This window comes from Lingula anatina, chromosome 10 (genome assembly GCF_051362555.1).
Source record: "Lingula anatina isolate TDL-2025a chromosome 10, LinAna3.0, whole genome shotgun sequence".
NCBI classification, from domain to species: domain Eukaryota; kingdom Metazoa; phylum Brachiopoda; class Lingulata; order Lingulida; family Lingulidae; genus Lingula; species Lingula anatina.
Genome location: NC_141776.1, coordinates 17,213,351 through 17,240,055, shown reverse-complemented (window position 1 = coordinate 17,240,055; position 26,705 = coordinate 17,213,351). Strand labels below are relative to the sequence as shown.

The 26,705-nt window shown below is 36.1% G+C and overlaps 1 protein-coding gene and 1 long non-coding RNA gene across 5 annotated transcripts; both read right to left on the bottom strand.

Moving 5' to 3' along the window:
• Positions 1-532: 532 nt before the first annotated feature.
• LOC106177190 (uncharacterized) lies at positions 533-12,483 on the bottom strand. Of its 2 annotated transcripts, none has more exons than XR_015331291.1 (4): positions 12,363-12,483; positions 2,636-2,764; positions 1,770-1,861; positions 533-1,499 (listed from the first exon to the last, which is right to left on the bottom strand). It is a non-coding gene; the product is annotated as an uncharacterized LOC106177190 (long non-coding RNA). The 2 variants fall into 2 exon arrangements; XR_001239812.2 differs by lacking the exon at positions 12,363-12,483 and adding an exon at positions 7,684-7,865.
• An 8,331-nt stretch (positions 12,484-20,814) lies between these two features.
• Positions 20,815-26,698, bottom strand: LOC106177189 (uncharacterized). 3 transcript variants are annotated; one of them, XM_086997275.1, is made up of 7 exons: positions 26,557-26,674; positions 26,040-26,104; positions 24,649-25,662; positions 24,105-24,336; positions 22,947-23,702; positions 22,581-22,768; positions 20,815-22,021 (listed from the first exon to the last, which is right to left on the bottom strand). In XM_086997275.1, exons 3-7 carry the CDS (start codon positions 25,633-25,635, stop codon positions 21,713-21,715), a joined length of 2,472 nt encoding a protein of 823 aa, XP_086853401.1. In that variant the 5' UTR covers positions 25,636-25,662; positions 26,040-26,104; positions 26,557-26,674; the 3' UTR covers positions 20,815-21,712. The 3 variants fall into 3 exon arrangements, with proteins under 3 accessions (XP_086853401.1, XP_086853402.1, XP_013415348.2); XM_086997276.1 differs by having other exon boundaries at positions 26,040-26,083; positions 26,557-26,663; XM_013559894.3 differs by lacking the exon at positions 26,040-26,104 and having other exon boundaries at positions 26,557-26,698.
• Positions 26,699-26,705: the final 7 nt, after the last annotated feature.

The following is a 26,705-nucleotide window of genomic DNA, read 5'->3' as shown; positions in this document are numbered from 1 at the left end:
ATCCAAACTCTAGCTTTCAGATTTGTTTTACACTGAAAATGGGCAAATTGGTGACATTTTTATGTACAGACACAGATGTGTCTGTATATATTGCCATCACCTGCTTCTGTCGTTGCCGTCGCTGTCGTCGTGCACTTTCAGCGTTAACATGATAAGTGGAAGACAGTTATTAATCATTATGTAATGTTGCATCAAAATTTGAAGAAACGTAATTTAAAGCATAATTGCAGAAAAATTTACCAAACGGACTGCATTGCCTACTGAAGATATATTTTAGTCCCATGTTTCTTTCCTGTAAGTTTGAGAATAGTATGTGACGTTCTTTCTTAAATGGTCATCATGAGAGCAGTGCCCAAAATAGGGGTTTCTACAAATTTTGATGCAATATTACATAATGTTTAATAGCATAATTACCATCAATTTTTAATGATAAAATATTAATATCATGGATATTCAGAAAATGTGACTAGCAAAGGTCTTCAGACCCATGGAACTTTAAAGTCACACCTTGTAAATGCCATGTTCTGAAATGTTTATTTTTTCACTTTAAACAATATTTTAACATAAAACAGCATTAACAGTTTACTGCCATTTTTATATGACCAACTAAGACCATTGATGAGATGGGGAAAATATCAACAGAACAGTTTTTAATGTCCAATTTTCTCCATTCTGAGATTCTGAACATAGTGAATGATTGAATCTGACAAACTGCAATGATATGAGTTCATTTCCATTTTTGAAACTCTATTACACAATACACGATAACAAGTTAACCATTATTTTTACAAAATCAACTAACAATGTTAAACAAACACTTTTACGTATCTTATAAGTTAAATAAAGATACTGTTAACATGCCTAAAAATTGAATCTGAGGAAATGTGAAAAAACAGCATAACTTCTAAAATAATTTCGAACTCAACCTGCGTTTTAGTAAGATTGACCACTCCTGTGAGTTTCATGACAATTGGCCTATCTGTTTTTCTTATATTGTGTTTACAGTGTTGCATACATGCTGAAAAGTGAAAAAACAGCATAACTTCTACAATAATGGCCCGATCATGCTGATTTTTTAACTTGACCTGCGTTTTATGAATATTCATCAGCTCTGTAAATATAAAGCCAAAAAGTAAAGCTGTCTACCACTTATCGTGTGTTTAACGCTGAAAGTGCACGGCGACAGCGACGGCGACAACAAACGCAGGTGATGGCAATATGTACAGACACATCTTTGTCTGTACATAAAAAAGGATTCACATAAGTAAGGAAAGGACCCTCAAAACTAACATCGATATCAACATCCAACTTTATTAAAGGCGATTTGAAGTCTGAATTTATTTATTACATTCAATAGATCGAAACTGAAAAGTTTTGATGTAATCCATGAATTAAAAGCAGTGTCAAATAGTAATGAATGTATCTGTGTATCTGTCTTTACTTCATTGTTTCTCCAATGGTTGTTTTCCAAGTGGTCTCTACAGATATCTAACGGACACCTGTAATGAAAGAAAAGTGGACGAACTCTCTTAGTAAATACGGTAGGTACAGTAGCACCACAGATGCCACATGTACATTTGCACCATCCTTTAAATCACTAAATAAGCAACAACTAGGCAAAAAAGGATTTGCTTAAAGAAACTGAATTGCAAACAGCGTCTAATATCTAAACATTTAACAGGTAAAAACTACTTCCGTATTTTAGAATACATTAAGATCGCTTCTCCCTATCCCAGTCTCTGATCCAGTCTACAAGTTTGGATTTTCACCTTTGTAAATGCGCATCTACTTCCTTGTCTGCAGCACGCTGCGTTCGACAATCTTTTGGATGGACGCATCTTTCAAGTTTGAGTTCTCGGAGCTGTAAAACCAGAAAAAACACCAATATTGAATACATGTAATACGCACATTAATCCAGACTAATAAATAGTTTTATTTGATGAATACAGCACATCCAGGCACCTGTAGCTACTAGCTAACGGGACTTTATTTTGTCACCATGCATGGCCACTCGCAGTATATTGCTACGCCATTTTCCATTGTTTCAGTTAAAATGGAAGACACGAAGAAAAGGTTCATTTAGATATTTCGCAAAGGGGACACTAACCTGCTCAAAAGTCTAAGCTAAGACCAATGTCGTCTTCAAACAACATGCCATGAAATTCGCACAAGGAACACAATTAGATACATTCTAATCGCCTAAAAGTCTAGAGATTTCTGGACAATTTGTGAAATACAGTGTGCTCTCTAAGTACCCTCGATTATGAGCATAATCAATTTCCTTGCGGTTTCCTATTTAACCGCGGTTTCCTCCTGGTTTTACGGTACAATTTCCCTCTCAACACATCGATATATTCTACAACACTATATATATATATATATATATACTTTGTCTCTCATATAATACAATAATAGTGGTATAATTCTATAATGTCCAATGAATGATATAATTTCAAAATAAAGAATAAATGATGTTTGAATGAATGAATGCCTATAAAGAAAACTATTGTGTGTTCAATTCAAAACCCAGCCAATACAGATCGAGTCTTGAACTCTAAATGCGAAGTGTGTCTCTGTTCTGCGACCCACCAAAAGTTTGGTGGCTCCTAGATCTATTCGAGCAATCACTACTCACATCTTACGACAGTAAGGTGGACAACATGGTGGACAAAATGGGCCATAATATTCCCTTCTCATCCGGTGGTTGTTTATCGCGCGTTTAATAACATTCAGGACGACATTTTCGTCATAACCACCGGCGTGACTGAAACAGAGAAGTAAATATTTTATAATATAATGTTTGTTATTTTGGTAACAGTATAAGACAATAATTCTGTTAAACCCCATTCATTACAAACACACGCACGGCAAGATCTTAAATAGACCTTAAATAGAATTAAGATTTTAAGTAGAATTTTGACATGCAAAATGTGATTAAGGTCTCGCGAAAGACGTTACATAGCCTGCATCTGCCATTCTAAACAGATTTGTATTGCCACCAAGTTTCGAAATTTCTACTGCAATGCTTAATAAATAACATCTTAAGCCCCCTTTACACTGGAGGGCATCCTTTCTGCGTCCCGTAGGTATAAAGTGGTATTGTGGCGGAATGAATTACATGTAAATGTACGTTTGACATTCAAAATTCCAATGAAAGTTTCTGAATTATAGCGCAAATAATTTTTTTTCGTAAAAAATTACTTCTTTTCCAAAATTTTGGCCCGTTTCACTTTGAAATAAAGATCAAATCCAAGGGCATACTTGAAATCGCCACATATGACTTTTGGTCAGCCGTCTATGAAAAATTTTCCTATAATTCCTTCCGTATGGTAGATAATAAGCTTTTAATTTTGCCAATTTTGGACAAGGATGCATTGCAATGAGCGCCACACCTAGACCCCAGCACCGTCGAAGCCCAATCTTTATGTGCAAACGAGTTGAGATTTAATGACTGCACCCCGCAGGGACGACGTGTGGGGAGGCGTGTGAGAGGCGGAGAGACTATTAAAAGATTGGGCGGTTTTCCTTTCATGTACGCCCGCCATATTTAGTCTCAGGATTTGTAAAGCCTGGCTCAAATCGTTTTGAATGCGGTCTTAGGGTTCTTAATCTGTCCTAGAACATAAAGTTTTTCTCTTTTAATGAAAGCTGTTCTTTAACTGTTCTACGACATTCTGAAGGACTTCCCAAAAACAGTTGTCGAACTGTTACATTCATTACAAAACAACATTAGAACTGAAAAAAATACACCAATAACAGATTGAGAACTGTAAATGAATGTTAAATGAGACACATTTTTGAAGGGGTAGTCAGATCTTCTATACTTAATGGCCTCTTTGTTTACTTTTGAGACAAAAGATACAACAAATATGAATCTCTCAACTGTAGCGTATGATAAATTACAATGGCTCTAAAAAACTGAAAAAGCAAATTGTCAAAAAAAAAAAAAAAAAAAAGAATAATAAAATAATAATAATAATAAAGCATGCATTACATTCCCAACCTTACAAATAATCTTGCATTTCATAAATCGCCCATTGACCTTAACACTACGCCCGGAGGACATTAAAGACGCGTTGACACCAGATGAGATGGCAGGACTCCGTATCTCGAAAGGTTCGCTATGTTGCGCACGTCCGCAAGTGTCTCGATTTCGTAACAGATTCTTTCGAGATACGGGGCCATGGAATCGAGACGCTTGCGCACGTGCGCAACATAACGAACCTTTCGAGATACGGAGCCCGGTAATGCTTTAAGGTCAAGTCGGGTCATGGGATACATTTAGGCACTTCAAAAGCTCGAGCACAGCTCTACGCCCCAATAGACACAGTGACACCAGGTGAGGTGACAGAAGTGCTTTAATATGATCGGAACATGAGTTACATGTCGATCTCTCTCTGCGTGGGGGGAGGGGGGCGTATCGACAATGCGAGAAAAAAGTTATATACATGTAGAAACAATGCAGGGTGAAGACAACATCCGTACTTAAAGTAGAACCTAATGATTTTTGGCTCTGTTTGCAGTCTAACTTGTGTTAACCTCTCAAATAAAGGCTATATATAATACCCGCAAAAGTAATGACGCACGTGTTGTTTTCAAGAAAAAACGCACGTAATGATGCCAAGTCAACCTAATATGTTGCAGAACTGGTTTACTGCAGCGCCTCCGATTTAGTTTATACTGGCATTGAAATTGCCTTTATAAAAGCAAGTTGACACCTGCCAAATCATGCATCAAAGACCAACAACGAAGAAGGGGCGTGTTAGCTGTTGAACCCATACAAACAACCAGTGCCCCGTATCTCCAAAGCATGATTATATTTACTTTATTTACTTTATTGTCAGTGGTTTGGAAGCCGACCAAATATGTAACAAGCTTCAGTGACATTTGTGGACTGACTCAGTGTCAACGGCACACGTGACTTACAGAAGCTGTAAAGACTTTGAATTTGATAATTCAGGCTCGGAATGTCAGGATGGCAAAATATTTGAGAACAATTCTGACAGTCTCCTCCTGGCGTTGGGTACCAGTAAAATACATATATATAAGAGCGGGTGATTATATGAGTACGTAGGAAACAAGAAGAAGCGTGCTAATCAGAGTTCCAGTGGAGTTGGGTCGATCTACGTAGCCATATAGGGCGTATTCCCAGAGCTTTTAGATCGATCTATCCCCGCGGGGAGTCTCACTAGATTACTGTCAAACAATCCGGCTTAAATGTCCGTCCCGCCTACTACAAGCTGTAAGGGGGTAATTAACTTTCGTGCCCACTCGGCTGACAGCTATTCAGCGTGAACCCCCAAGGAGTTAGGTCGATCTAGAGTAGATCGATCTAATCTCTGGGAATGGGGTCATAATTTCATTGGAAATGAGCCCAAATGAAAAAATATACATTTCAAACAAGCTTCGCTTTTGTATATTGACGGAATTTCACATGCGTCGCTTTTCAAAATTTACTGATATAAAGTGTTAGTTGTATCAAGGAGTTATAACTCCTTGGTTGTATTGTAAGGTTACATTACCTATGGTACGTATATTTTCTTTAAGTTAATACTTTCAATATATAATTGTGGGCTACCCTGTGGGGCATAACCCTTAAAATCGTTGAAACAAGTAAAGGTAATTATTATTGTGACTTACCTACAGGGTTACTACTTAATATGGAATATTTTTTATCATTGTTATTTTGAGTGCTGATTAAAATCTTTTTGGCTTGATCCATCAAAGAAGTATGTCACTGAGTGATAAAAATATCCAGTCTTCTATTGTGAGATATTTTGGTCAATAATATCACATCTGACATAAGATGTCATTCCAAAGAAAAGAACACCCCAGAAAACCATTTCAACAGTTTGATGTCACTATAAATTTAAGCTAAGATATTAGAGAAAATGACAGTGATATGTTACACAGTCAAAGAACTCATTACAGTAAATCATGAAAAGTCATCAATAGCGGGTATGACCTCCAGCAGCCGCTTGCAATGCCCTCATCCTACAGAGCATACTCTATGGCAAGTTTTTTAGAGTTTGGATGGAGATATCATTCCACGAAGTGATATTTGCCTGTCCCAAAACATCACTATTTACCGGCCGATGACCATAGCCATAAATTTTCAATTGGGTTCATATCTGGGGAGTTTGCAGGCCAGGGTAGTTGCTGAAACCATTGGTTTTGAAGAAAAACGATGATTCTGCGAGCTCGATGTGGAGTTGCGCAGTCGTCTTGGTACACAAAGTTGTTCCTGAAGATGACTCTTACAAATCGAAGCATTGTTTGCTGTAGAATGTCTCTGTAGGAGCCCTGGTTGACGTTGCCTCCTAGAAAAACCAACTTGTTCTGGGCACCGGCATGAAATGCTCCCCAAAGAGAGACGTTACCACCTCCTGCTTGCACCCTAGGATTTCCAAAAACATCGTTTTATGCCTCTCCTACATGTCGGCGGACACGGATTCGAACCTCAATCCTAAAAACTCAATATCTGGCCTCATCACCAAAAACGACGTGATTCCAGTGTTTTGGCTGCAAACGCACATGGTCCCCAGCCCATTGCAGACGTCGCTGTATATGACCTGCTGCTAACAGTGGTTTCACTACTGGTCTTCGTGCAAAATAGCCGGCTTTCAGTAATCTCTTGTTCACGAGGGACCTTGAAATGGGCGTTTGAATGACATTCTGCCTCTCTTTTCTGAGGACACTGGTTGTCTTTGTACGACCAGCACGGCGCACTCTAAGGAGAAGGCGATCCTTTCTTCTTGGTGTGGTACGCGGACACCCTGGTGGAGGTATTGGAGTAGGTGCCCCTGTTGTAGCATTTCTTTGGAGGACTTTACTAACAGTTCCTGATAAATGTTGCATTCCCTGGCAATGGCTGTCCGTTTCTGCCATTTTCTCTGAGAGCAAGAATCCCATAGTAAGCTGCGTTGCTTAGCAGTCGAATCATATATTCTCTAAGGTACCTGTCAAGTTTCAGAGCGATTCCGTAGTTGCTTCTCAAAATACACTCCAAAGATTGGTCAAACCCATGCATTTTTATACAAGGACAGAAATTGCCGAAAAGACCACCCCTCACATTTCTGACCACAGAACATGCAACTGCATGCATCAATTGTTAGGAGAGTTGTGTAGTAATTAGGTAACACACCTGGCTACACATGGAGTCACGCCTCAGTTTTGGATTTAAAGTAGTTACAGAGAAAATGAACATTTTGTAGAAAATTTACTAGCCAAAAAATAATATTCTATATTAGGTAGTAACCCTGTATTATCCTCTTCTGCCTCCGAGAGTCCCAACTTGTTTAGACAAAACATTGGTGAAAAATTCTCAGAATTTATGGGAAACCCGAGTATGGTTAGTTAAGGGAGACGATTTTTAAACAGATTATTATCCGTGCAAATCTGAAATAATTGAATAAAATAATCGACAAAATCTAAAAATCACATGTAAAACCCCGGCCCTTTACACTGGATGTCCCCGAGTTCGGCCCTGTTTAAGAGTAAAATATACTGTCCGTGGCGACAACTGTCCAAAAAATAAAAAAGAAAAAAGGAAAAAACAGGGACTGATTTAAGTTTTTTTGTGAAACTGGGCCAGATTCGTGGTCGCACAAAGGAGACAAAGGATGCCGTCCAGTGTAAAGGGGGGGGGGGGGGTATAAGTATGAGAAATCCATTAAAACCTACCTAGCAGCAACAACCGTAAATACCAAGAGCAGCACGAGTGCGGTCTTCATTTTCGCGTTGTATAGTAAGACAATTTTAATGTTTTATGCAAGCTGCAGTGATAATGGAGCTGGTTATGTTGTCCCTGTACGTCAGATTATATAAACCCTATCGTCTTACCTGCCCGCACCTCATTCAGGCCGAGTCATTCACTTACGTCACCATTTATACATTTGTACAGTAGGTGCTGAAACCGCTTGATGCCAGGACTGTCCTAGTTTATAATTAAAACCACTGGGAAAAAAGAAAAATTGAAAATGAATCAAATAGGTAAAAGGAAAAAGGGGTTACTGAGTGTGAGTTAAATTTCTTTAAGAGTTAACAAGTGTAGAAAACACTTTTCGTATAAGGAAAAGATGGAACATGTCCAAGTTTATTTCCTTGGTTATCCCCACAATGGAATTGAAAGTTTCCATCACGTGTTCAACACATGCAAACTGAGTGATGGGTATGACACAAGTTTTAATAATTCAAATACTTTAGATTTTTTTTATGAAAAAAGGCTCTAACAGACTTCTTCCTAAGGAAATATATATAAAAAGGTCAGCGGTTAAACAAACGGCTGAAAGCTCCAACTCGTCGTCGTCATTAGAATAAAGACAAGTGCGTGAAGACTTCTCATGGCCTCATGGAGAGAACACTTTGTATGATAAAAAGAAACATGAATTCAATTTACTTGAGGACTAAACACACTAAAATACGGGAAAATATAAACTTTTCTTGTGGCAAATCAGCTATAATACCGAAGCGACGCGTGGAAACCGTGCTTTTTGCGACATCTAGACCCCCGGGGTTTCCGTCAAAGCAAGTGGTGCTATATTAATTGTTGTTTTTTAAGTAGAACACATCGGGTCCTGCTAAAAAAGGCTACATAAAAGCTTAATTGCAGATGCTTTTACTACCGAAAATAAGCTGCGACAGGTATTATTCAGAATTGTACCCTTTTTCGTGGATTGGCTGATCAAGGAGTTATAACTCCTTGGTTGTAGGCCTATTGTAAGGTTACATTACCCATGGTACGTATATTTTCTCTAAGTTAATACTTTCAATATATAATTGTGGGCTACCCTGTGGGGCATAACCCTTAAAATCGTTGAAACAAGTAAAAGTTATTATTATTGTGACTTACCTATTATCCTCTTGTGCCTCCGAGAGTCCCAACCTGGTAAGACAAAACATTGGTGAAAAATTCTCAGAATTTATGGGAAACCCGAGTATGGTTAGTTAAGGGAGACGATTTTTAAACAGATTATTATCCGTGCAAATCTGAAATAATTGAAGAAAATAATCGACGAAATCTAAAAATCACATGTAAACCCCTTTACACTGGATGTCCCCGAGTTCAGTCCTGTTTTAGAGTAAAATATACTGTACGTGCCGACAACTGTCAAAAAAAAAAAAAAAAAAAAACGGAGAGCATATAAAGCTTAATAAAGTTATAAACTCTTGGATTTGTAAAAAAGGTCAGCGGTTAAACAAACGGCTGAAAGCTCCAACTCGTCGTCGTCATTAGAATAAAGACAAGTGCGTGAAGACTTCTCATGGCCTCATGGATCTTTTCAGTTAATACCGAACTTCTTTTTTTTTTATGTACAGACACAGATGTGCCTGAACATATTGCCATCACCTGCGTCTGTCGTCACCGTATTCGCCGTCGTCGCTGTCGTCGCCGTCGCCGTGCACTTTCAGCGTAAACACGATAAGTGGAAGACAGTTTCACTTTTTGGCTTTATATTTACAAAGCTGATGAAAATTTATAAAACGCAGGTTCAGTTCGCAAATCAGCACGATCGGGCTTCTATTTCAGTAGTTATGCTGTTTTTTTTTCTCACTTTTTAGCATATATGCAACACTGTAAACACAATATAAGAAAAACAGATAGGCCAATTGTCATGAAACTAACAGGAGCGCTCAATCTTAATAAAACGCAGGTTGAGTTCGATAATCAGCCATTATTGTAGAAGTTATGCTAGACTTGTGAAGATTCTTTTGTCTATAGCTATTTATATTAGTTTGATCTTACCATCCAATATTTCATCTGCTTGCAGTCAGATTTCATCAGGGAATGAGGTTGTGACAGGTATGACAACCTGTCACCCCCTCTGGTGTGCTATTTGGTCAGATCCCCCCCTTGCCTGCCCCTCCCTTAGGAGTGGTAGGTAGAGGTTGGGTAGCTCAGTCCCATCATTCCGATTCAACTTAGCCCCATGTAAGCGGATGTTAATTGCTTCAAGAACTTTCCGGTGTAGATCTCGTGGCTCTCTTTCCAAGATTATTATGTCTTCTATGGTTGTTGATGTTATACAATGCCCTGTCTGTTCCTGGTGTTGGCTGAGGGCAGATTTTTTATCATGTTTTTTGATCGATTTTTGATGTTCAGCGATTCTTTCAGTTAAGGAACGTCCTGTCTCTCCGATGTATTTCTCTCCACACACCTGACACTCACACTGGTATACAACTCCACACTGTTCTCCTGGGTCTAATTTGTCCTTTGGGGATACTAGGATGCCTCTTAGTGTCTGTCCTGCCTTATGGTGTAATACTACATTCCTTTTTCTGAATGCTCTTTTTAGCTTTTCACTAACCCCTTTCATGTAAATAGCACACCAGAGGGGGTGACAGGTTGTCATACCTGTCACAACCTCATTCCCTGATAAAATCTGACTGCAAGCAGATGAAATATTGGATGGTAAGATCAAACTAATATAAATAGCTATAGACAAAAGAATCTTCACAAGTCTATTATAATAACATAGCTAATGAAACTGTTCTACACTAGAAGTTATGCTGTTTTTTCACATTTCCTCAGATTCAATTTTTAGGCATGTTAACAGTCTCATTATTTTAAAACTAATATTAAAGATACTTAAAAGTGTTTGTTTGACATTTCCTGCATCTTTACAACATTGTAAGTTAATTAAGTAAAAATGATGGTAAACTTATCGTGTATTGTGTAATAAAGTTTCAAAAACGGAAATAAGCTATATTATTGCAGTTTGTCAGATTCAATCATTCACTATGTTCAGAATCTCAGAATGGAGGAAATTGGACATTTAACACTGTTATTTTGATACTTTTCCCATCTCATCAATTTTTTAGTTGATACATAAAAATGGCAGTAAACTGTTTATGTTATAAAATTGTTAAAAATGGAAAAAAAAAAAAACATTTCAGAACAGTGCTGTCTTGTTTACATTTGGGCATTTTCAAGGTGTGAGTTTGAACCTTCATGGGCCTGAAGACCTTTGCTAGTCACATTTTCTGAATATCCATGATACGTATATTTTATTATTTAAGATTGATGGTCATTATGCTGTTAAACATTATATAATATTGCATCAAAATTTGAAGAAACCCCTTTTTTTGGGCACTGCTCCCATGATGTCCATTTAAGGAAAACCATGTCACTTACTGTTCTCAAACTTTCAGGGATGAAACGTGGGACTAAAATACAGCTTCAGTGACAATGCAATCTGTTTGGTAAATTTTTCTGGCAGTTAAACAGTTTTTTTGTGAAAATTAAATTTTTTACATATTGGCATTTTCAAGGTGTGACTTAGAACCTCCATGGGGTTGAAGACCCATGCTAGTCACATGTTCTGAAAATCCATGATACATATATTTTATTATTAAAATTGATGGTCATTATGCTGTTAAGCATTATGTAATATTGCATCAAAATAGAATAAAACACAATTTTGGGTGCTGCTGCCATGATGACCATTTAAGGAAAACCACATTACTTATGATTGTCAAACTTTCAAAAAAGAAACACAGGATCAAAATGCAGCCTGAGTTGAAAAAACAGTCTAATTGGCTTCTTTTTCTGGAAGTTATACATTTTTTATTTTTATCTTTTTGGCATATTCATTGTGGGACTCAGAGCTCCCATGGACATGAAGCCGAATGGTTATCAAATTTACATGCTATTTATAGTCCATGCTACTTATAGTCAATGATCAAAAGTTGATAATTATTCTGTTACATCAAAATTGACAAAAATATTTTTGCACTGTTGCTACAAATATTATGAAAAGAAAACTGTGTTACTTATTATTATTTTTAACTTACAAGTATGATTTTTAGGATGGTCATGCAGTTCAAATTAGAAAGTCAGCTCAATTGGGTTATCATTTATTATTGAATGCAATTTTTTGTGAAATGTTCATTTTTCTCATTCTGGCATTTTCAAAGTGTGAACCTGAACTCCCTTGGGCCTGAAGCCTTATGCTTGTTACACATTTTACTTACATTGGTATTACCTGTTGAGCATAATTAAAATTTGATGTTGAATTTGCAGTTAAGCATAATGTACTTTTGCATCAGAATTCACAGTAGCCTATTTTATGCATTATTTTCCACTTTTTGTCTGTACACTTGACAGCTTCACATGTAAGCCCCTTTACACTGGATGTCCCCGAGTTCGGTCCTGTTTTAGAGTAAAATATACTGTACGTGCCGACAACTGTCAAAAAAAAAAAAAAAAAAAAAAAAAAAAAAAAAAAAAAAAAACAGGGACTGATTTAAGTTTTTGTTTTTTGAAACTGGACCAGATTCATGGTCGGACAAAGGAGACAAAGGATGCTGTCCAGTGTAAAGGGGTGAGGGGGTATAAGTATGAGAAATCCATTAAAACCTACCTAGCACCAACAACCGTAAATACCAAGAGCAGCACGAGTGCGGTCTTCATTTTCGCGTTGTATAGTAAGACAATTTTAATGTTTTATGCAAGCTGCAGTGATAATGGAGCTGGTTATGTTGTCCCTGTACGTCAGATTATATAAACCCTATCGTCTTACCTGCCCGCACCTCATTCAGGCCGAGTCATTCACTTACGTCACCATTTATACATTTGTACAGTAGGTGCTGAAACCGCTTGATGCCAGGACTGTCCTAGTTTATAATTAAAACCACTGGGAAAAAAGAAAAATTGAAAATGAATCAAATAGGTAAAAGGAAAAAGGGGTTACTGAGTGTGAGTTAAATTTCTTTAAGAGTTAACAAGTGTAGAAAACACTTTTCGTATAAGGAAAAGATGGAACATGTCCAAGTTTATTTCCTTGGTTAACTCCACAATGGAATTGAACGTTTCCATCACGTGTTCAACACATGCAAACTGAGTGATGGGTATGACGCAAGTTTTAGTAATTCAAATACTTTAGATTTTTTATGACAAAAGGCTCTAACAGACTTCTTTCTAAGGAAATATTGGATGAACGAATGAATGGAAAAGACTGGTAATCAAGCAAACTACAATGTAAAAAACAAAAAAAAAAAAAAAAAACGAGTAAATGGGTGATGGTACGGAGAGCATATAAAGCTTATAAACTCTTGGATTTGTAAAAAAGGGTCAGCGGTTAAACAAACGGTTGAAAGCTCCAACTCGTCGTCGTCATTAGAATAAAGACAAGTGCGTGAAGACTTCTCATGGCCTCATGGATCTTTTCAGTTAATACCGACCTTCTTTTTATGTACAGACACAGATGTGTCTGTACATATAGCCATCATCTGCGTCTGTCGTCGCCGTCGCCGTCGCCGTCGCCGTCGTCGCCGTGCACTTTTACCGATAACATGATAAGTGGAAAACTGTTTTTTCTTTTGGCTTGAAACTTGCAGAACTGATGAATACTCGTAATACGCAGGTCAAGTTCGAAAATCAGCATGATCGGGTCACTTATAGGGAATTTATGCTGTTTTTTCTCTTTTTTCAGCATATATGCAGCACCGATAACAATATAAGTGGAAAATCATTTTACCTTTTGGCTTGAAACTTACAGAACTGATGAATATTCATAATACGCAGGTCAAGTTCGAAAATCAGCATGATCGGGTCACTTATAGGGAATTTATGCTGTTTTTTCACTTTTTTCAGCATATATGCAGCACCGATAACACGATAAATGGAAAACCATTTTACCTTTTGGCTTGAAACTTACAAAACTGATGAATATTCAAAATATGCAGGTCAAGTTTGAAAATCAGCCTGATCGGGCCATTTTTATGGAAGTTATGCTGTTTTTTCACTATTTCAGCATATGTGCAACACTGATAACACATTTCAAGGAAAATCAATTGGCCAATCGTCTTGAAATTCACAGGGGTGATCAGATTTACTAAAATACAGATGAGGTTCGAAAATAAGCTTGATCGGTTCAGTTTTGGTGAAATTGTGCCTTCTTTTGTATATAAGTCTTTTTTCCTCGGATTTAATTCATAGGTATGTTAAGAATCTCATTTGTGAACTAATTAGTAATGTAAAGGTGTTCTTTTGACATTTTCTGCATCTTAACAATATTGTTAGTTGATTATATAAAAATGATGGTAAACCTGTTCTTGTGCATTGTGTAATAAAGTGTCAAAAATGGAAATAAACTCATATCTTTACAGTTTGTCAGATTCAATCATTCACCATGTTCAGAATCTCAGAATGGAACAAATTGGACATTTAAAATTGTTCTATTGATATTTTTCCTATGTCAACAACTTTCTTAGTTGATCATTTAAAAACGACAGTAAATTGATTATTTTGATATATATATATGTAAAAAAAAGTGTTGAAAGTGGAAAGAAATTCATTTCAGTACAGTTATCTCTTGTGTACATTTTGGCATTTTGAAGTTGTGACTCTGAACTTCCATGGCCCTGAAGACCTTTCCATATCAATTTTTCTGAATATCCATGATACTTTTATTTTATTATTAAAAATTGATGGTCATTATGCTGTTAAGCATTATAGTTTTTTGTTACAATTAAAATTTTCACATATGGACATTTTCAAGGTGTGACTTAGTCTTTGAACTTCCATTGGCTTGAATACCATTGCTAGTCCCATCTTTTGAATAGCTATGATACATTTACTTTATTATTAAAAATTGATGACCAAATGTTGTGCTGTTAAGCATTATGTTAAATTGCATAAAAGATGAAAAAAAAAACCTTTTTTGGACATCGCTGCTGGGATGACCATTAAGGAAAAATCATTTTACTTATGATATTCTAACTTACTGAAAAGTTTCATAGGACTGAAGTGTAGCTTGTGTTGGAAATCAGTGTGATTGTTTTCTGTTTTGGAGGCAATGCAGCTCTATGGAGTGCTATATGGGGCTACTGTTTATGGATGGTGGTAATTGTCCCTTGGGATAATCACTAGCTAAATTCAGAGCTATAAAATTACTTGCCTAATTGATTTTCAAGTGCCCATTAAATAAGATTACATAAAACACACGTTGAGATTTCCCATTCAAGTCTTATAGGTTAAGCTCTCTTAACTGTGTCACATAATTAGGAATTGGTGATAATTATGCAGGTAAATGTTGTTTAATATTGCAAATAAGTTTACAAAAAAAAAAAAAAAAAAATTGTGTAATGCCAACATTAATGCTATAGATTAATAACAGTGCCTTATTATCCTCAAACACACTGGGATTATTCATATCATGTTAATACAGCAAGATTAAAAGTTTGAATAGCAGCTTTATTGGATTTTTTTTATTTTTATTTTTTTGTGTTTTCTTTTTAATTTTTTTCTAAACACTGGCATTTTCAACTGAAGCTCTTCAGATTTTCTGTATTTCCACATAAGCAGTTGCATAGGTTTTTATGTCTTTAAACAATATGTAATATTATTTTATGCACTGTCAACATTTTTCAAATATTGGGATTTTCATTATGTGAATTTGAACTCTCATAGTCCAGAAACTGTTATCTTATTGCAGGGGTGGATTGAGGCCGTCTTCTGGGTCTTTCAGATGACGGTCAGATTTTAAAGTTTACAATGACTGGTATCAATTTTTTTCTGTTGGAAGACCATCAAAAGTGTAGGATGGATCAACAAATATAATTTGGAATACTGTCAGAAAATACCTCTGGATCTGCTCCTGTTATTGAGCATGTTACCTGTTATGCATGATTAAAATTCAGTGTTGATTGACAGTGCTATTATAAGCATTATTTATTACTGCATCAAAATTGACAAAATGACCCATTTTCTATAGGTTAAGCTCTCTTAACTGTGTCACATAATTAGGAATTGGTGATAATTATGCAGGTAAATGTTGTTTAATAATGCAAATAAGTTTACAAAAGAAAAAAAATTGTGTAATGCCAACATTAATGCTATAGATGAATAACAGTGCCTTATTATCCTCAAACACATTGGGGTTATTCATATCATGTTAATACAGCAAGATTAAAAGTTTGAATAGCAGCTTTATTGGAATTTTTTTGTGTGTGTGTTTTCTTTTTAATTTTTTTTCTAAACACTGGCATTTGCAACTCCCATCCACCTGAAGCTCTTCAGATTTTCTGTATTTCCACATAAGCAGTTGCATAGGTTTTTATGTCTTTAAACATTATGTAATATTATTCTATGCACTGTCAACATTTTTCAAATATTGGGATTTTCATTATGTGAATTTGAACTCTCATAGTCCAGAAACTGTAATCTTATTGCAGGGGTGGATTGAGGCCGTCTTGTGGGTCTTTCAGATGACGGTCAGATTTTAAAGTTTACATTGACTGGTATCAATTTTTTTCTGTTGGAAGACCATCAAAAGTGGAGGATGGATCAACAAAGATGCTTTTGGAATACTGTCAGAAAATATCTCTGGATCTGCTCCTGTTATTGACCATGTTACCTGTTGTGCATGATTAAAAATCAGTGTTAACTGACTGTGTTATTATAAGCATTATTTATTATTGCATCAAAATTGACAAAATGACCTATTTTGCATCTTTATTTTCTGTTTTTTGTCTGTACATTTGACAGCTTTGCTGCCTTGTTTTTATGTACTGTACAGACACAGATGTGCCTGAACATATTGCCATCACCTGCGTCTGTCGTCACCGTACGAGGGTTGATTGATAAGTAGTGAGCCTCATATAGAAGGGGTACACATTTTACAAGTATTTTTCTTTATTTTTCAACATAGTCTCGTTGAGTATCTATACACTTTTGCCAGCTAGTTTTGAGAGCCTCTATGCCACTTTTATAGAAGCCCTTCTCTTGGCCGTTCAGAGACCCCTCCATTTCACGCCTGACGTCATCTTCTGACACAAAGTGAGTACCTGAAATGGCTTTTTTCAATTTGGGAAATAGATAATAGTCAGAGGGAGCAAGATCAGGCGAATAAGGTGGATGTTCTATCAGTTCAAAGCCACACTCGTTGATTGCAGCCATGGCAATGACATACTTGTGAGCAGGGGCATTTTGCAAAAGTCACTTGCCTTGCTTATTTGAGAGTGCTACCTCGTCGACATAAACCAAATTACACCAAACTTCGGCTACACACCTTTAAATAGTCAGGGAATAGAAGGGCTGTAAAGGGATATCCCTGCTTAACCTTTTCCACACGAGGCTCACTACTTATCAATCAACCCTCGTATTCGCCGTCGTCGCTGTCGTCGCCGTCGCTGTGCACTTTCAGCGTAAACACGATAAGTGGAAGACAGTTTTACTTTTTGGCTTTATATTAACAGAGCTGATGAATATTTATAAAACGCAGGCTCAGTTCGAAAATCAGCACGATCGGGCTTCTATTTCAGTAGTTATGCTGTTTTTTCACTTTTTAGCATATATGCAACCCAGTAAACACAATATTAGAAAAACAGATAGGCCAATTGTCATGAAACTCACAGAAGTAGTCAATCTTAATAAAACGCAGGCTGAGTTCGAAAATCAGCCTAATCGGGCCATTATTGTAGAAGTTATGCTGTTTTTTCACATTTCCTCAGATTCAATTCTTAGGCATGTTAACAGTCTCATTATTTTAAAACTAATATTAAAGATACTTAAAAGTGTTTGTTTGACATTTCCTGCATCTTTACAACATTAATTAATTAAGTAAAAATGATGGTAAACTTATCATGTATTGTGTAATAACGTTTCAAAAATGGAAAAAAACTCATATCATTGCAGTTTGTCAGATTCAATCATTCACTAAATTGGACATTTAACACTGTTCTTTTGATATTTTTCCCATCTCATCAATTTTTCAGTTGATACATAAAAATGGCAGTAAACTGTTAATGTTAAAAAATTGTTAAAAATGAAAAAAAAAAAAAAATTCAGAACGGTGCTGTCTTGTTTACATTTGGGCATTTTCAAGGTGTGACTTTGAACTTCAATGGGCCTGAAGACCTTTGCTAGTCACATTTTCTGAATATCCATGATACTAATATTTTATTATTAAAGATTGATGGTCATAATGCTTTTAAACATTATGTAATATTGCATCAAAATTTGAAGAAACCCCTATTTTGGGCACTGCTCCCATGATGTCCATTTAAGGAAAACCCTGTCACTTACTGTTCTCAAACTTTCAGGGAAGAATCATGGGACTATAATACAGCTTCAGTAGGCAATGCAATCTGTTTGGTAAATTTTTCTGGCAGTTAAACAGTTTTTTTGTGAAAATTAAATTTTTTACATATTGGCATTTTCAAGGTGTGACTTAGAACCTCCAATGCCTTGAAGACCCATGCAAATCACATGTTCTGAAAATCCATGATACATATATTTCATTATTAACAAGGCAGCAAAACTGTCAAATGTACAGACAAAAACAGAAAATAAAAATGCAGAAAATGGTTCATTTTGTCAATTTTGATGCAATAATAAATCATGCCTATAATAGTACTGTCAATCAACACTGAATTTTAATCATGCACAACAGGTGACATCGTCAATAACAGGAGTGGACCCAGAGATATTTTCTGACAGTATTCCAAATTATCTTTGTTGATCCATCCTACATTTTTGATGGTCTTCCAACAGAAAAAACAGATACCCATCAATGTGAACTTTAAAATCTGAAAGACCCAGAAGGCGGCCTCAATCCACCCCTGCAATAAGATTACAGTTTCAGGACCATGAGAGTTCAAATTCACATAATGAAAATCCCAATATTTGAATAATGATGACTGTGCATAAGATAATATTACATAATGTTTAAAGACATAAAAAACAATGCAACTGCTTATGTGGAAATACAGAAAATGTGAAGAGCTTCAGGTGGATGGGAGCTGAAAATGCCAATGTTTGAAAAATAAATTAAAAAGAAAACACAACAAAAATATCCCATTGAAGCTGGCTGCTGCTATTCAAACTTTTAATCTTGCTGTAATAACATGATATGAATAACCCCAATGTGTTTGAGGATAATAAGGCACTGTTATTCATCTTTTTTTTTCTTTTGTTAACTTATTTGCAATATTAAACAACGATGTGCTACTTATTTTACCATTTATTTTCAAAACAGGTGAGAAACGTGGAGCAAATGTGGAACAGAACTGTTATTTGACCTGTATGTGCTCTATTTAAGCTAAATCGGCTGCATGATACACAGCGAGTGAAAACTTGAGCACAGGATGGACTGTCAAAATGTACCAGGGTGAAAAATAGTGCAGAAGCATCTTGTTTGTACTTGTTACAATATGCTCTGAACTTTGGTATTTTAAAACTTACATTTCACATGTCGAGATGGGTCACATTGAAGAAGACAAAAAGGCAAATAGAGACGGTTATTGTGGATTTACAAAGGAAAAAATGATGTGCTACCAATCATGAGTTGGTATATTTGTAAGCCATGTTGAAAAAGAAAAGAAAAAATGGAGAGAGGCCATGTTATTTCATTTTCAAAGCAAAAAATTTCAACATGACATGAATTTATTTAGGCCAAAACATACTGTTATATTTATATAAATGTAGATAACATTTTGGTGGAGAATATGTAAGCCGAGCTCCACCAAATTTTACTTTGTTAAACATATTGTTTAACATTCTAGAAATTGTTTTCTAAACAAGGCCATGTGTTTGAACTGCATGGTAACCCCCCTTCCAAAAATGTTGCTGTTGTCAGATCTATTAATGTGTGAGAGTAGTTGAGTGAATGTGGAGAGAGAGAGAGAGAGGCTGTAAATTATTCAAGACTCTAAAAGAGGTAAATTTTAAGTGTTAATAACCTTGTAATATTAGATAAGAAATGATGCGTCACTGTTGTGGTACAGGAAGTAGTGCCCTTCTTCCTCTGTAACTTTATACCATGCATTGTCGCGTAATACTGGTAAGTTTGAAACCAGAAATGCCATTTACTCCAAGGAAAATGTCTTGAGGGGGGTTTCCTCGAGAGGTCAGAATAAAAATTGTCTAGAGCAGTTGGTTTAGCTTCCTACAAAAGTGAATTTAAATGCTTACCCCTTTTTACAGTTCTAATCATAATTAAATCGTGGGTCGCATTTTCAACACCACTAGATTTTTTTTTCTTTGTTTTTTTGGTTGTCTGTAAAGCATTTTTGTTTGGGTTTTGAACTTGTGTATATTCTTTTTATAACAGAAAAGGTGTTGAAATTACAGTGTATTTATTTATTTCTTGGAGAACTGCAGTAACAAACTACATTGCTATTATATCTGTTAGTAGTACTTGGTGACAAAGAAGTAACATTCATGACTACCTGCAATAAATGATTTGGTTGGTTTTGACAATACTTGTAGACTTTATTTTTCTGCACTGCAAATGTTTACTTTGCAAGAAAACTTGGGAAGAGCCCAGGTCTTAGATATCAACCTAATTATCCGTGACCCAATTGTCACTTGATTTGTAGCCATTATCAATTCAGAGCTTTATTGTTCTTCGACTGGAATTGCCTGTACAGATATGAACTGTAGTCCTCATCAGCCTGTGTTTCAATCCAGTTTTCTCTAAACACCAGAAAGGTGTATTAAAGATGTTGATATGATTATATATGTGTGTGCCGCAGAGATAGCACAGGTGATACTCAATACTTCAAGTAGTGAACATGTTTAGATTTTGCTTTAAAACTTAATAAGTAACAAAATATTGGAAAATAAAAATCAAAGGTTGCATACAGTGTTTTGTTCTTCCTGCTGTTGCTGCTGCCTTAGTTACTGAAACATCATCAAAACTCTAGTTTTCAGATTTGTTACACTGAAAATGGACATATTGGTGACATTTAAAAAAAATTATTATTTAATTACTTTTAAAAAGTTCTGATTTCTTCTCCGCTGTCCATTTACACCTGCGTCTCCCAAGCAACATGCCATTTTTAGGTGCAGTCCAGAAAACAACAACTGTCTTTGAGTTATTTAGTTTATTGCATAATTGAAAAGATGTAAATTAGATTGTGGACTTTGCGCTGCCATTAAAAAGTTAAAATACTGAAAAAAAAGGGATAAACATTACAGCTCAATAATGAACTTCTTGTAGACATCTAGAGCAGATTGTTAAATATGCCTTAGTGTGAGTTGACATCCACACGTAAAACATTCTGAACACATTTTGAAAATGTTAAGTTCTCTTTAAAGTCTGGAGAGTACATTGGGGAAACTGACCAGTCAGAAATAACTTGTTCTCATGGCAAAATCTTTTAAAATATTCCTTTGTAATGAAGCCCTTCCTGTTTCTCCAACTTTTTTTCCACATTTTTAGTGATATAAAATCCTCCCAACTTTGCCTAAAAAAGGGTAAATCTTCAAAGTAAACTTTGCTCCCCGATATAAAATAAAATTATCTGAACAAAAATCACCTACAAATAAAAGCCTGTATTATGTGCAATAAGATGATGAAGAAAAGAAAAATTACCTCTTTCACAGTGATATATATATATATATATATATATATATCAATTCTGAAAGCACCTTGTCAAACTCAGCACCTTTCAAGTATCATAATGCAGATACTTGTTTTATATCAAAATTACCCCCCCCCCTCCTAAAAAATGGGGGAAAAAATCCATCATTAATCCTGTCATAAAAACTGAAATTTGAGCCTTACATAAAACCAAGTGACATAGTTGTCCCATCCACTAATATCATTGTATACTTATACATAAACAAATATGGACTAGTCTTTTCCTCAAAGTTTTAAAGATTTGATAAAAAGTGAAAAGTAAAATTTCCCCACCTTCGTTGTATCTTAGCAAATATCATTCTCCCAACTAAAAGTCAAAGCAGCAATCAATAAGGTATCTTAACTTAATCATGTTTCAATTTTTTCTTTCTCTTCTCCCAGCTTTGATAGTCCGCACAGAAACAGTACTTCCTCAAATCCGGATGGTTCTTTTGTACACAATATGGCTGATTGCCATATATATTGATTCTGCTGATATCTGGGGTAACCTCCAGTCTCTCTGCCCCAATGTTGTATTGCAATGTTGACTCGTACATAGCGTTGCTAGGAGAGGTAACCAAGGTGATCTGGTAATGAACAATGTCAACCTTGACCTTGGAAGTGAAATTGGCAATTCGCTGGTCTGCATCCATACTGTTAAAATATTTCAGCACCTGAAGACGCATGTAGGTAAAAAGAAAATTATTTAAAACTTGTCCAATGTACCTTTTTACATGTTAAACATCTACTAATAGGTATACATAAATTTTGAGATGTCTGAATTTTTTTCTCATCTTAAACTGTATCGTTTAATTTTCATCAATCTAAATGTAGCACTGAAGACAAACATTTCTACTCATGAAAATTTGCTAGAAACTAAAATAAAGAGGCCAATCTGTTAATTTTTCTAAATCAGAACTAACAGAATCAATTTGACAAAATACTAAGTAAGAGATCAAAGGATGTGTTATCAAGTTTTCTTTTTATCAAATGTGGCCTGCAATCACTATGTGTCTACTTGTCTTTGTTTTAACTGCTTCTTTTCACCTATACTGTAACCATCACTTCAACATTTCATAACTTCATCTATAACCTGTCAAATTCCCCTTTCACTTTTTACCAAAATCATTTTAATGGTTATCTAAGATAAATTTATTTACACATTACAATCAAACTAGTTCTCACAGCCATAAATATGTACAACATTAACACAGACCATAGAGCACTTATTACCTGTTCATTTGGTGCTAGCAACCTGACACTAAGGATCTTATCAAGGTGTAGCACACTACACTTCTCTCTGTGTTGAGATGTCAGGCCATTGATATAGTCTATAACTTTAGATGCTGCCTCTTCAGCACGTGCACTGCTGACATCAACATCCTGCGACACCATGCATGAGCACCAGTGCGGGGCCACACCTGAAACAAACGTCCAAATTATGATGCTTCTTTAATAAAAATTAAAAAAAAATTGCAAGCCCATTTTTTTCATCAACTGCATATCTGGTTGTCTTTTTTTTTAATTATTAATTTAACCAAAGATGGAATAGAATGACTCTGGTCTTAATGATTTCAAAACCAGTCTTGGCATACCCACCTGCCGACTCACATGTCCTGTTCATGGGGATACTATTCAGCAGACTGATCCCTCTGTCTTTATACAATATCTTCTTCTGTGCCATCTTGAGATCCAGAACCGTTTCCAAAGTCACATGCATATCAAATGGCGTCGTAAGGCGATGAGCATTCTTACGCAAATTCTGCATGAGATCGGGGTGTTTTTCCCGAAACCACTGTGGAAAGGTCAAGGTCATCAAAGGAAGGCGCTCCTCGAGTTTCCCTTGTACAGTGTGACGCACTTTGCGATATCTGGCCCCATGGTCCCCCATTACAATCAGCAGGGTGTTGTCAAGGTGTTTGTGTCTCTTCAGATATTTGAGCAAGGTCACCATGTCTCTGTCCATGTACTCAGCAGGGCTGTTGTCTGCATGGGACAACTCCCCGTAGAAACCGAATGCAAACTTGGAGACATTCCTGTACCTTGTGAAGAACTGTTTGACGTACTTCAGTAAATACCTGTGTTTTGGAGTGCCATGTAAGCAAAACTGGTTCTTCTGTTCCCTATCATCGTAATCATCAATAGCGTTCCAAAATGGCCGCATGTAGTGGTCCGTTGGTTTGTGTTCAAAACCATTTAACCTGAGATTGAAGGTGCCAAAGGATGGCATGTCTTCTGCATACAGTGTCACATAGCCGTTGTGCTCAAAACGGTTCCATATCAGGTTATAGCTATCCACAAAGCCAGCACCTGGCTCGTTTTTCCTGGTCTCAGGCAGTTCAGTTTCTGTCTTACCTGAAAAACAACAATTAAAAACTGGTTTTATATAGTTCATATTAAATCTGTTTGTAGAATGCAGATAAATAAGTTTCATTCATTCCGTTTGATAACTTAAGGTATCCTCATTGACAGCAATTTTTCTGTTATATAAAATTTAAGTTGAACTTACTGTAGTCCTATCACCAACTAAATTCATGTTGAATGTTATCTCAAATCTATAACTGCTTTCCCACTTGAAGTTTCGAGGAAAAAAATGTTCAATAGTGCGAGATTGAACAATGTGTTAGGTGAGACAGTGTCTTCAGTGTGCAGGTGTGTTAGGTGTGACAATGTTTCAGGCAAGAGAGTGTGTTAGGTGTGACTGTGTTGAAAGTGAAAATGTGTTAGGTGTGACAGCATTCCTTTGGCACTGTTTACCTGTAAACATAGGGATGAGTGCTGCAGTGGTGGCATCACCCACAATATTGTACCCATTCAGGATGGCAGCCCCCAGCGTATCTCTCAGGTAGGCATAGGTGAGGGGAAGTTTTCTCTGGTACGAAAGGTGGGACATGGAGTCCAGTGCCAGCATTAAGACATTTAATTTGGTCGAATCTGGGTGTGGGGGGAGATCCTTTTGTCTGTCAAATACAGCAGCCTCTGGTGCAATCTGAAGCAGTAAAAGTTTAGTTTTTGGTGAACAAATTCAACAGGTTTTGACATCAACTGATTTTCAAACATACTGTCATAATACTTGAAACATACAAAATATAAAGTTGACATTGTATGCCAAAACAATTCCTGAACAATTTATATGAGAACTCAAAATTAGTCTGTAAGTGTTGTTCTTATTTTTTGAGTAAAATAGAACATCTGGTTAATGGGGAGAGTAAACCAAAATCAACATAACTCATTGTTCTCTGGATTGAATAATGTGATTCTGATGACTTCTTCTTCTTTAAATGATACCTTACTCCCTCACCTGCACAAGATACTGTTCAAAATCAGGAGCATGAGCATCAAAGAAGTTTACTCCATAGTACTGAGGATCCCCTGTATTATCCTCACCATCATCATCACCTAGGCGCCCAGCTGTCACTGGGGTCACCAGACCCTGATTGTGGCGAGGGCCGTCTTTTTTTCTTTCTACGTCAAATTTTTGATTGTCTGGATTGCTTTTTCGGCCCAAAATCTGTTTGCTTTTCTCAATTGTTTTCTGATAGTTAATTTTGCTATTTATTTTAGCATTATTTTGGTCTTTGACCTTATTAGCACCTGATCGCGACTGCCCTTGTTGCATCACTTGTTTTGTTTCTTTCAAAAGTGTGTTTATCTGATTGTCAAGGAATCTGGAATTTTCAGAGTTCAGCAGTTTCCTGCCAGTGATTCTTTGGTTCTGTTTTGATTCTTGCAAGTAACATTCAACTTTGACAAAGTCATGATTAACTTTCACTTCAAAATTGCTATCTTTATTAGCAATGTTGACTAGATTGTATGTTTCTTCCATTGGAGGGTCTCTCGACCATTCTATGGAATAATATTTACATTCCTTTAGCTTTCTGTTTCCAAGAACAGTTTTATTCAACTTTAATACAGAATTATCAAAGTACATGAGTTGCTGCCCATTGCAATGCAGTGGCTCCATCTTTTTGAAAGCAGCAGCATTGGAATCTGTTCTCAAGCTCAAAACAGGTATTTTACACTCCAACAAATCTTCCTCTGACAAAGCTTTCATCAACTTCCCATGCAGTTTTTTCCTCTTTTTTTTTCCATATTTGAAATGTCCTTGAACTCTTGTATAGCCTTGAGAACGGCCTTGACCTTGACCTCTTAGGGTGACATCAGATTGTGATGAGGAAGTGAGCTGACCTTCATTGTAGTATATTCCCAATATAACTAGTCCTAAGCATGTGATGAAAAAGGCTAGATTTGTAAATCGACTTCTGCAGTGGCGACCTTTACAAGGCATTTTATCACTTTACCATAGACAGCCTGACTGAAAAAACAAAGAAAAGGACATTGACATACCTTTATTAAATGATAATCCTGGGGTCAATATACATGTATATAGACAGACTTTGGGAAGACATTTGGAATGAACTTGTCATGAGGTTTATGACCTAAGATAAGAGGTTTACATGGTTCCTGGGTAACATGCCGGGTATACTGTAGGTCTTGAAGGTGGTCTGACTGCAGTGAATATAATTTACTTGGATCTGTTTGTAATAACAAAAACATTATTAATGAGTATCACAATATATTACAATTATACAGTACTATGAAGGGGATAGAAAATGTCATCACTTTTTTCTTCCTTTTTTTCTTTTATTTCTTATTTATTTATTTTAACTGATAAAAATAAGCAATGCCTGCCATGAAGCTGTACGTCCAAGCTCACAGGATTAATAACTGGTAACCTATCGGCATTAAAAGGCAGCCTGCATAGTCATCAAGGAGATCAGACAATGACAATTTTACCTTTACTTATTTATTTTATGTGACACTTCCTGTCCTGTTTTTATTTTTCATCAAAACAAATCAATAAGCCAAGCCGTCCAATAATAATTAAACTTTATCTGTTAAGTACTACAGTATATGCTGGCTGTAGAGTCTGTTAAAAATTATCAATAGATATGAACACTGATGTAGCAACAAATGCTTTGTTAACAGCAGAGTACGGTCTGAAATTTCGGATTAAATTATATATTAATATTAATATTGAGCTGAGGTAGATCGCGTGATTATTTCTCTCTCGATCTTGGACTAAGACAAAAACAATGCCTACGTTTTAACTTTCATATGTTCATATGTTTCATTTAAATATAATAACCATAAAATTCGAGATCAAACATGAATGCAGAGCAAAAGAGACCACGAGTTCTTCCCATACCTTATTTCTCTATTGTTCTACGCACGCCCTACACCACAGCTGTAACCTACACATTAATTATTCTCTGCACAAACAGCACGGACTTTGGAGTTTAGCGTGGTGTTGTTGACTAGAGCTCTTTTGAAATAGGAGTCCGATTCCGCGATCGT

What these genes read in the sequence shown, in the direction of transcription:
- LOC106177189 (XM_013559894.3), bottom strand. Translation starts at nt 25,635, where the DNA reads ATGCCTTGTAAAGGTCGCCACTGCAGAAGTCGATTTACAAATCTAGCC. An exon ending in TTGAACAGTATCTTGTGCAG is followed by an intron (nt 24,337 to 24,648) that starts GTGAGGGAGTAA and finishes TTACTGCTTCAG; the next exon opens with ATTGCACCAGAGGCTGCTGT. An exon ending in TGCTAGCACCAAATGAACAG is followed by an intron (nt 22,022 to 22,580) that starts GTAATAAGTGCT and finishes ATGCGTCTTCAG; the next exon opens with GTGCTGAAATATTTTAACAG.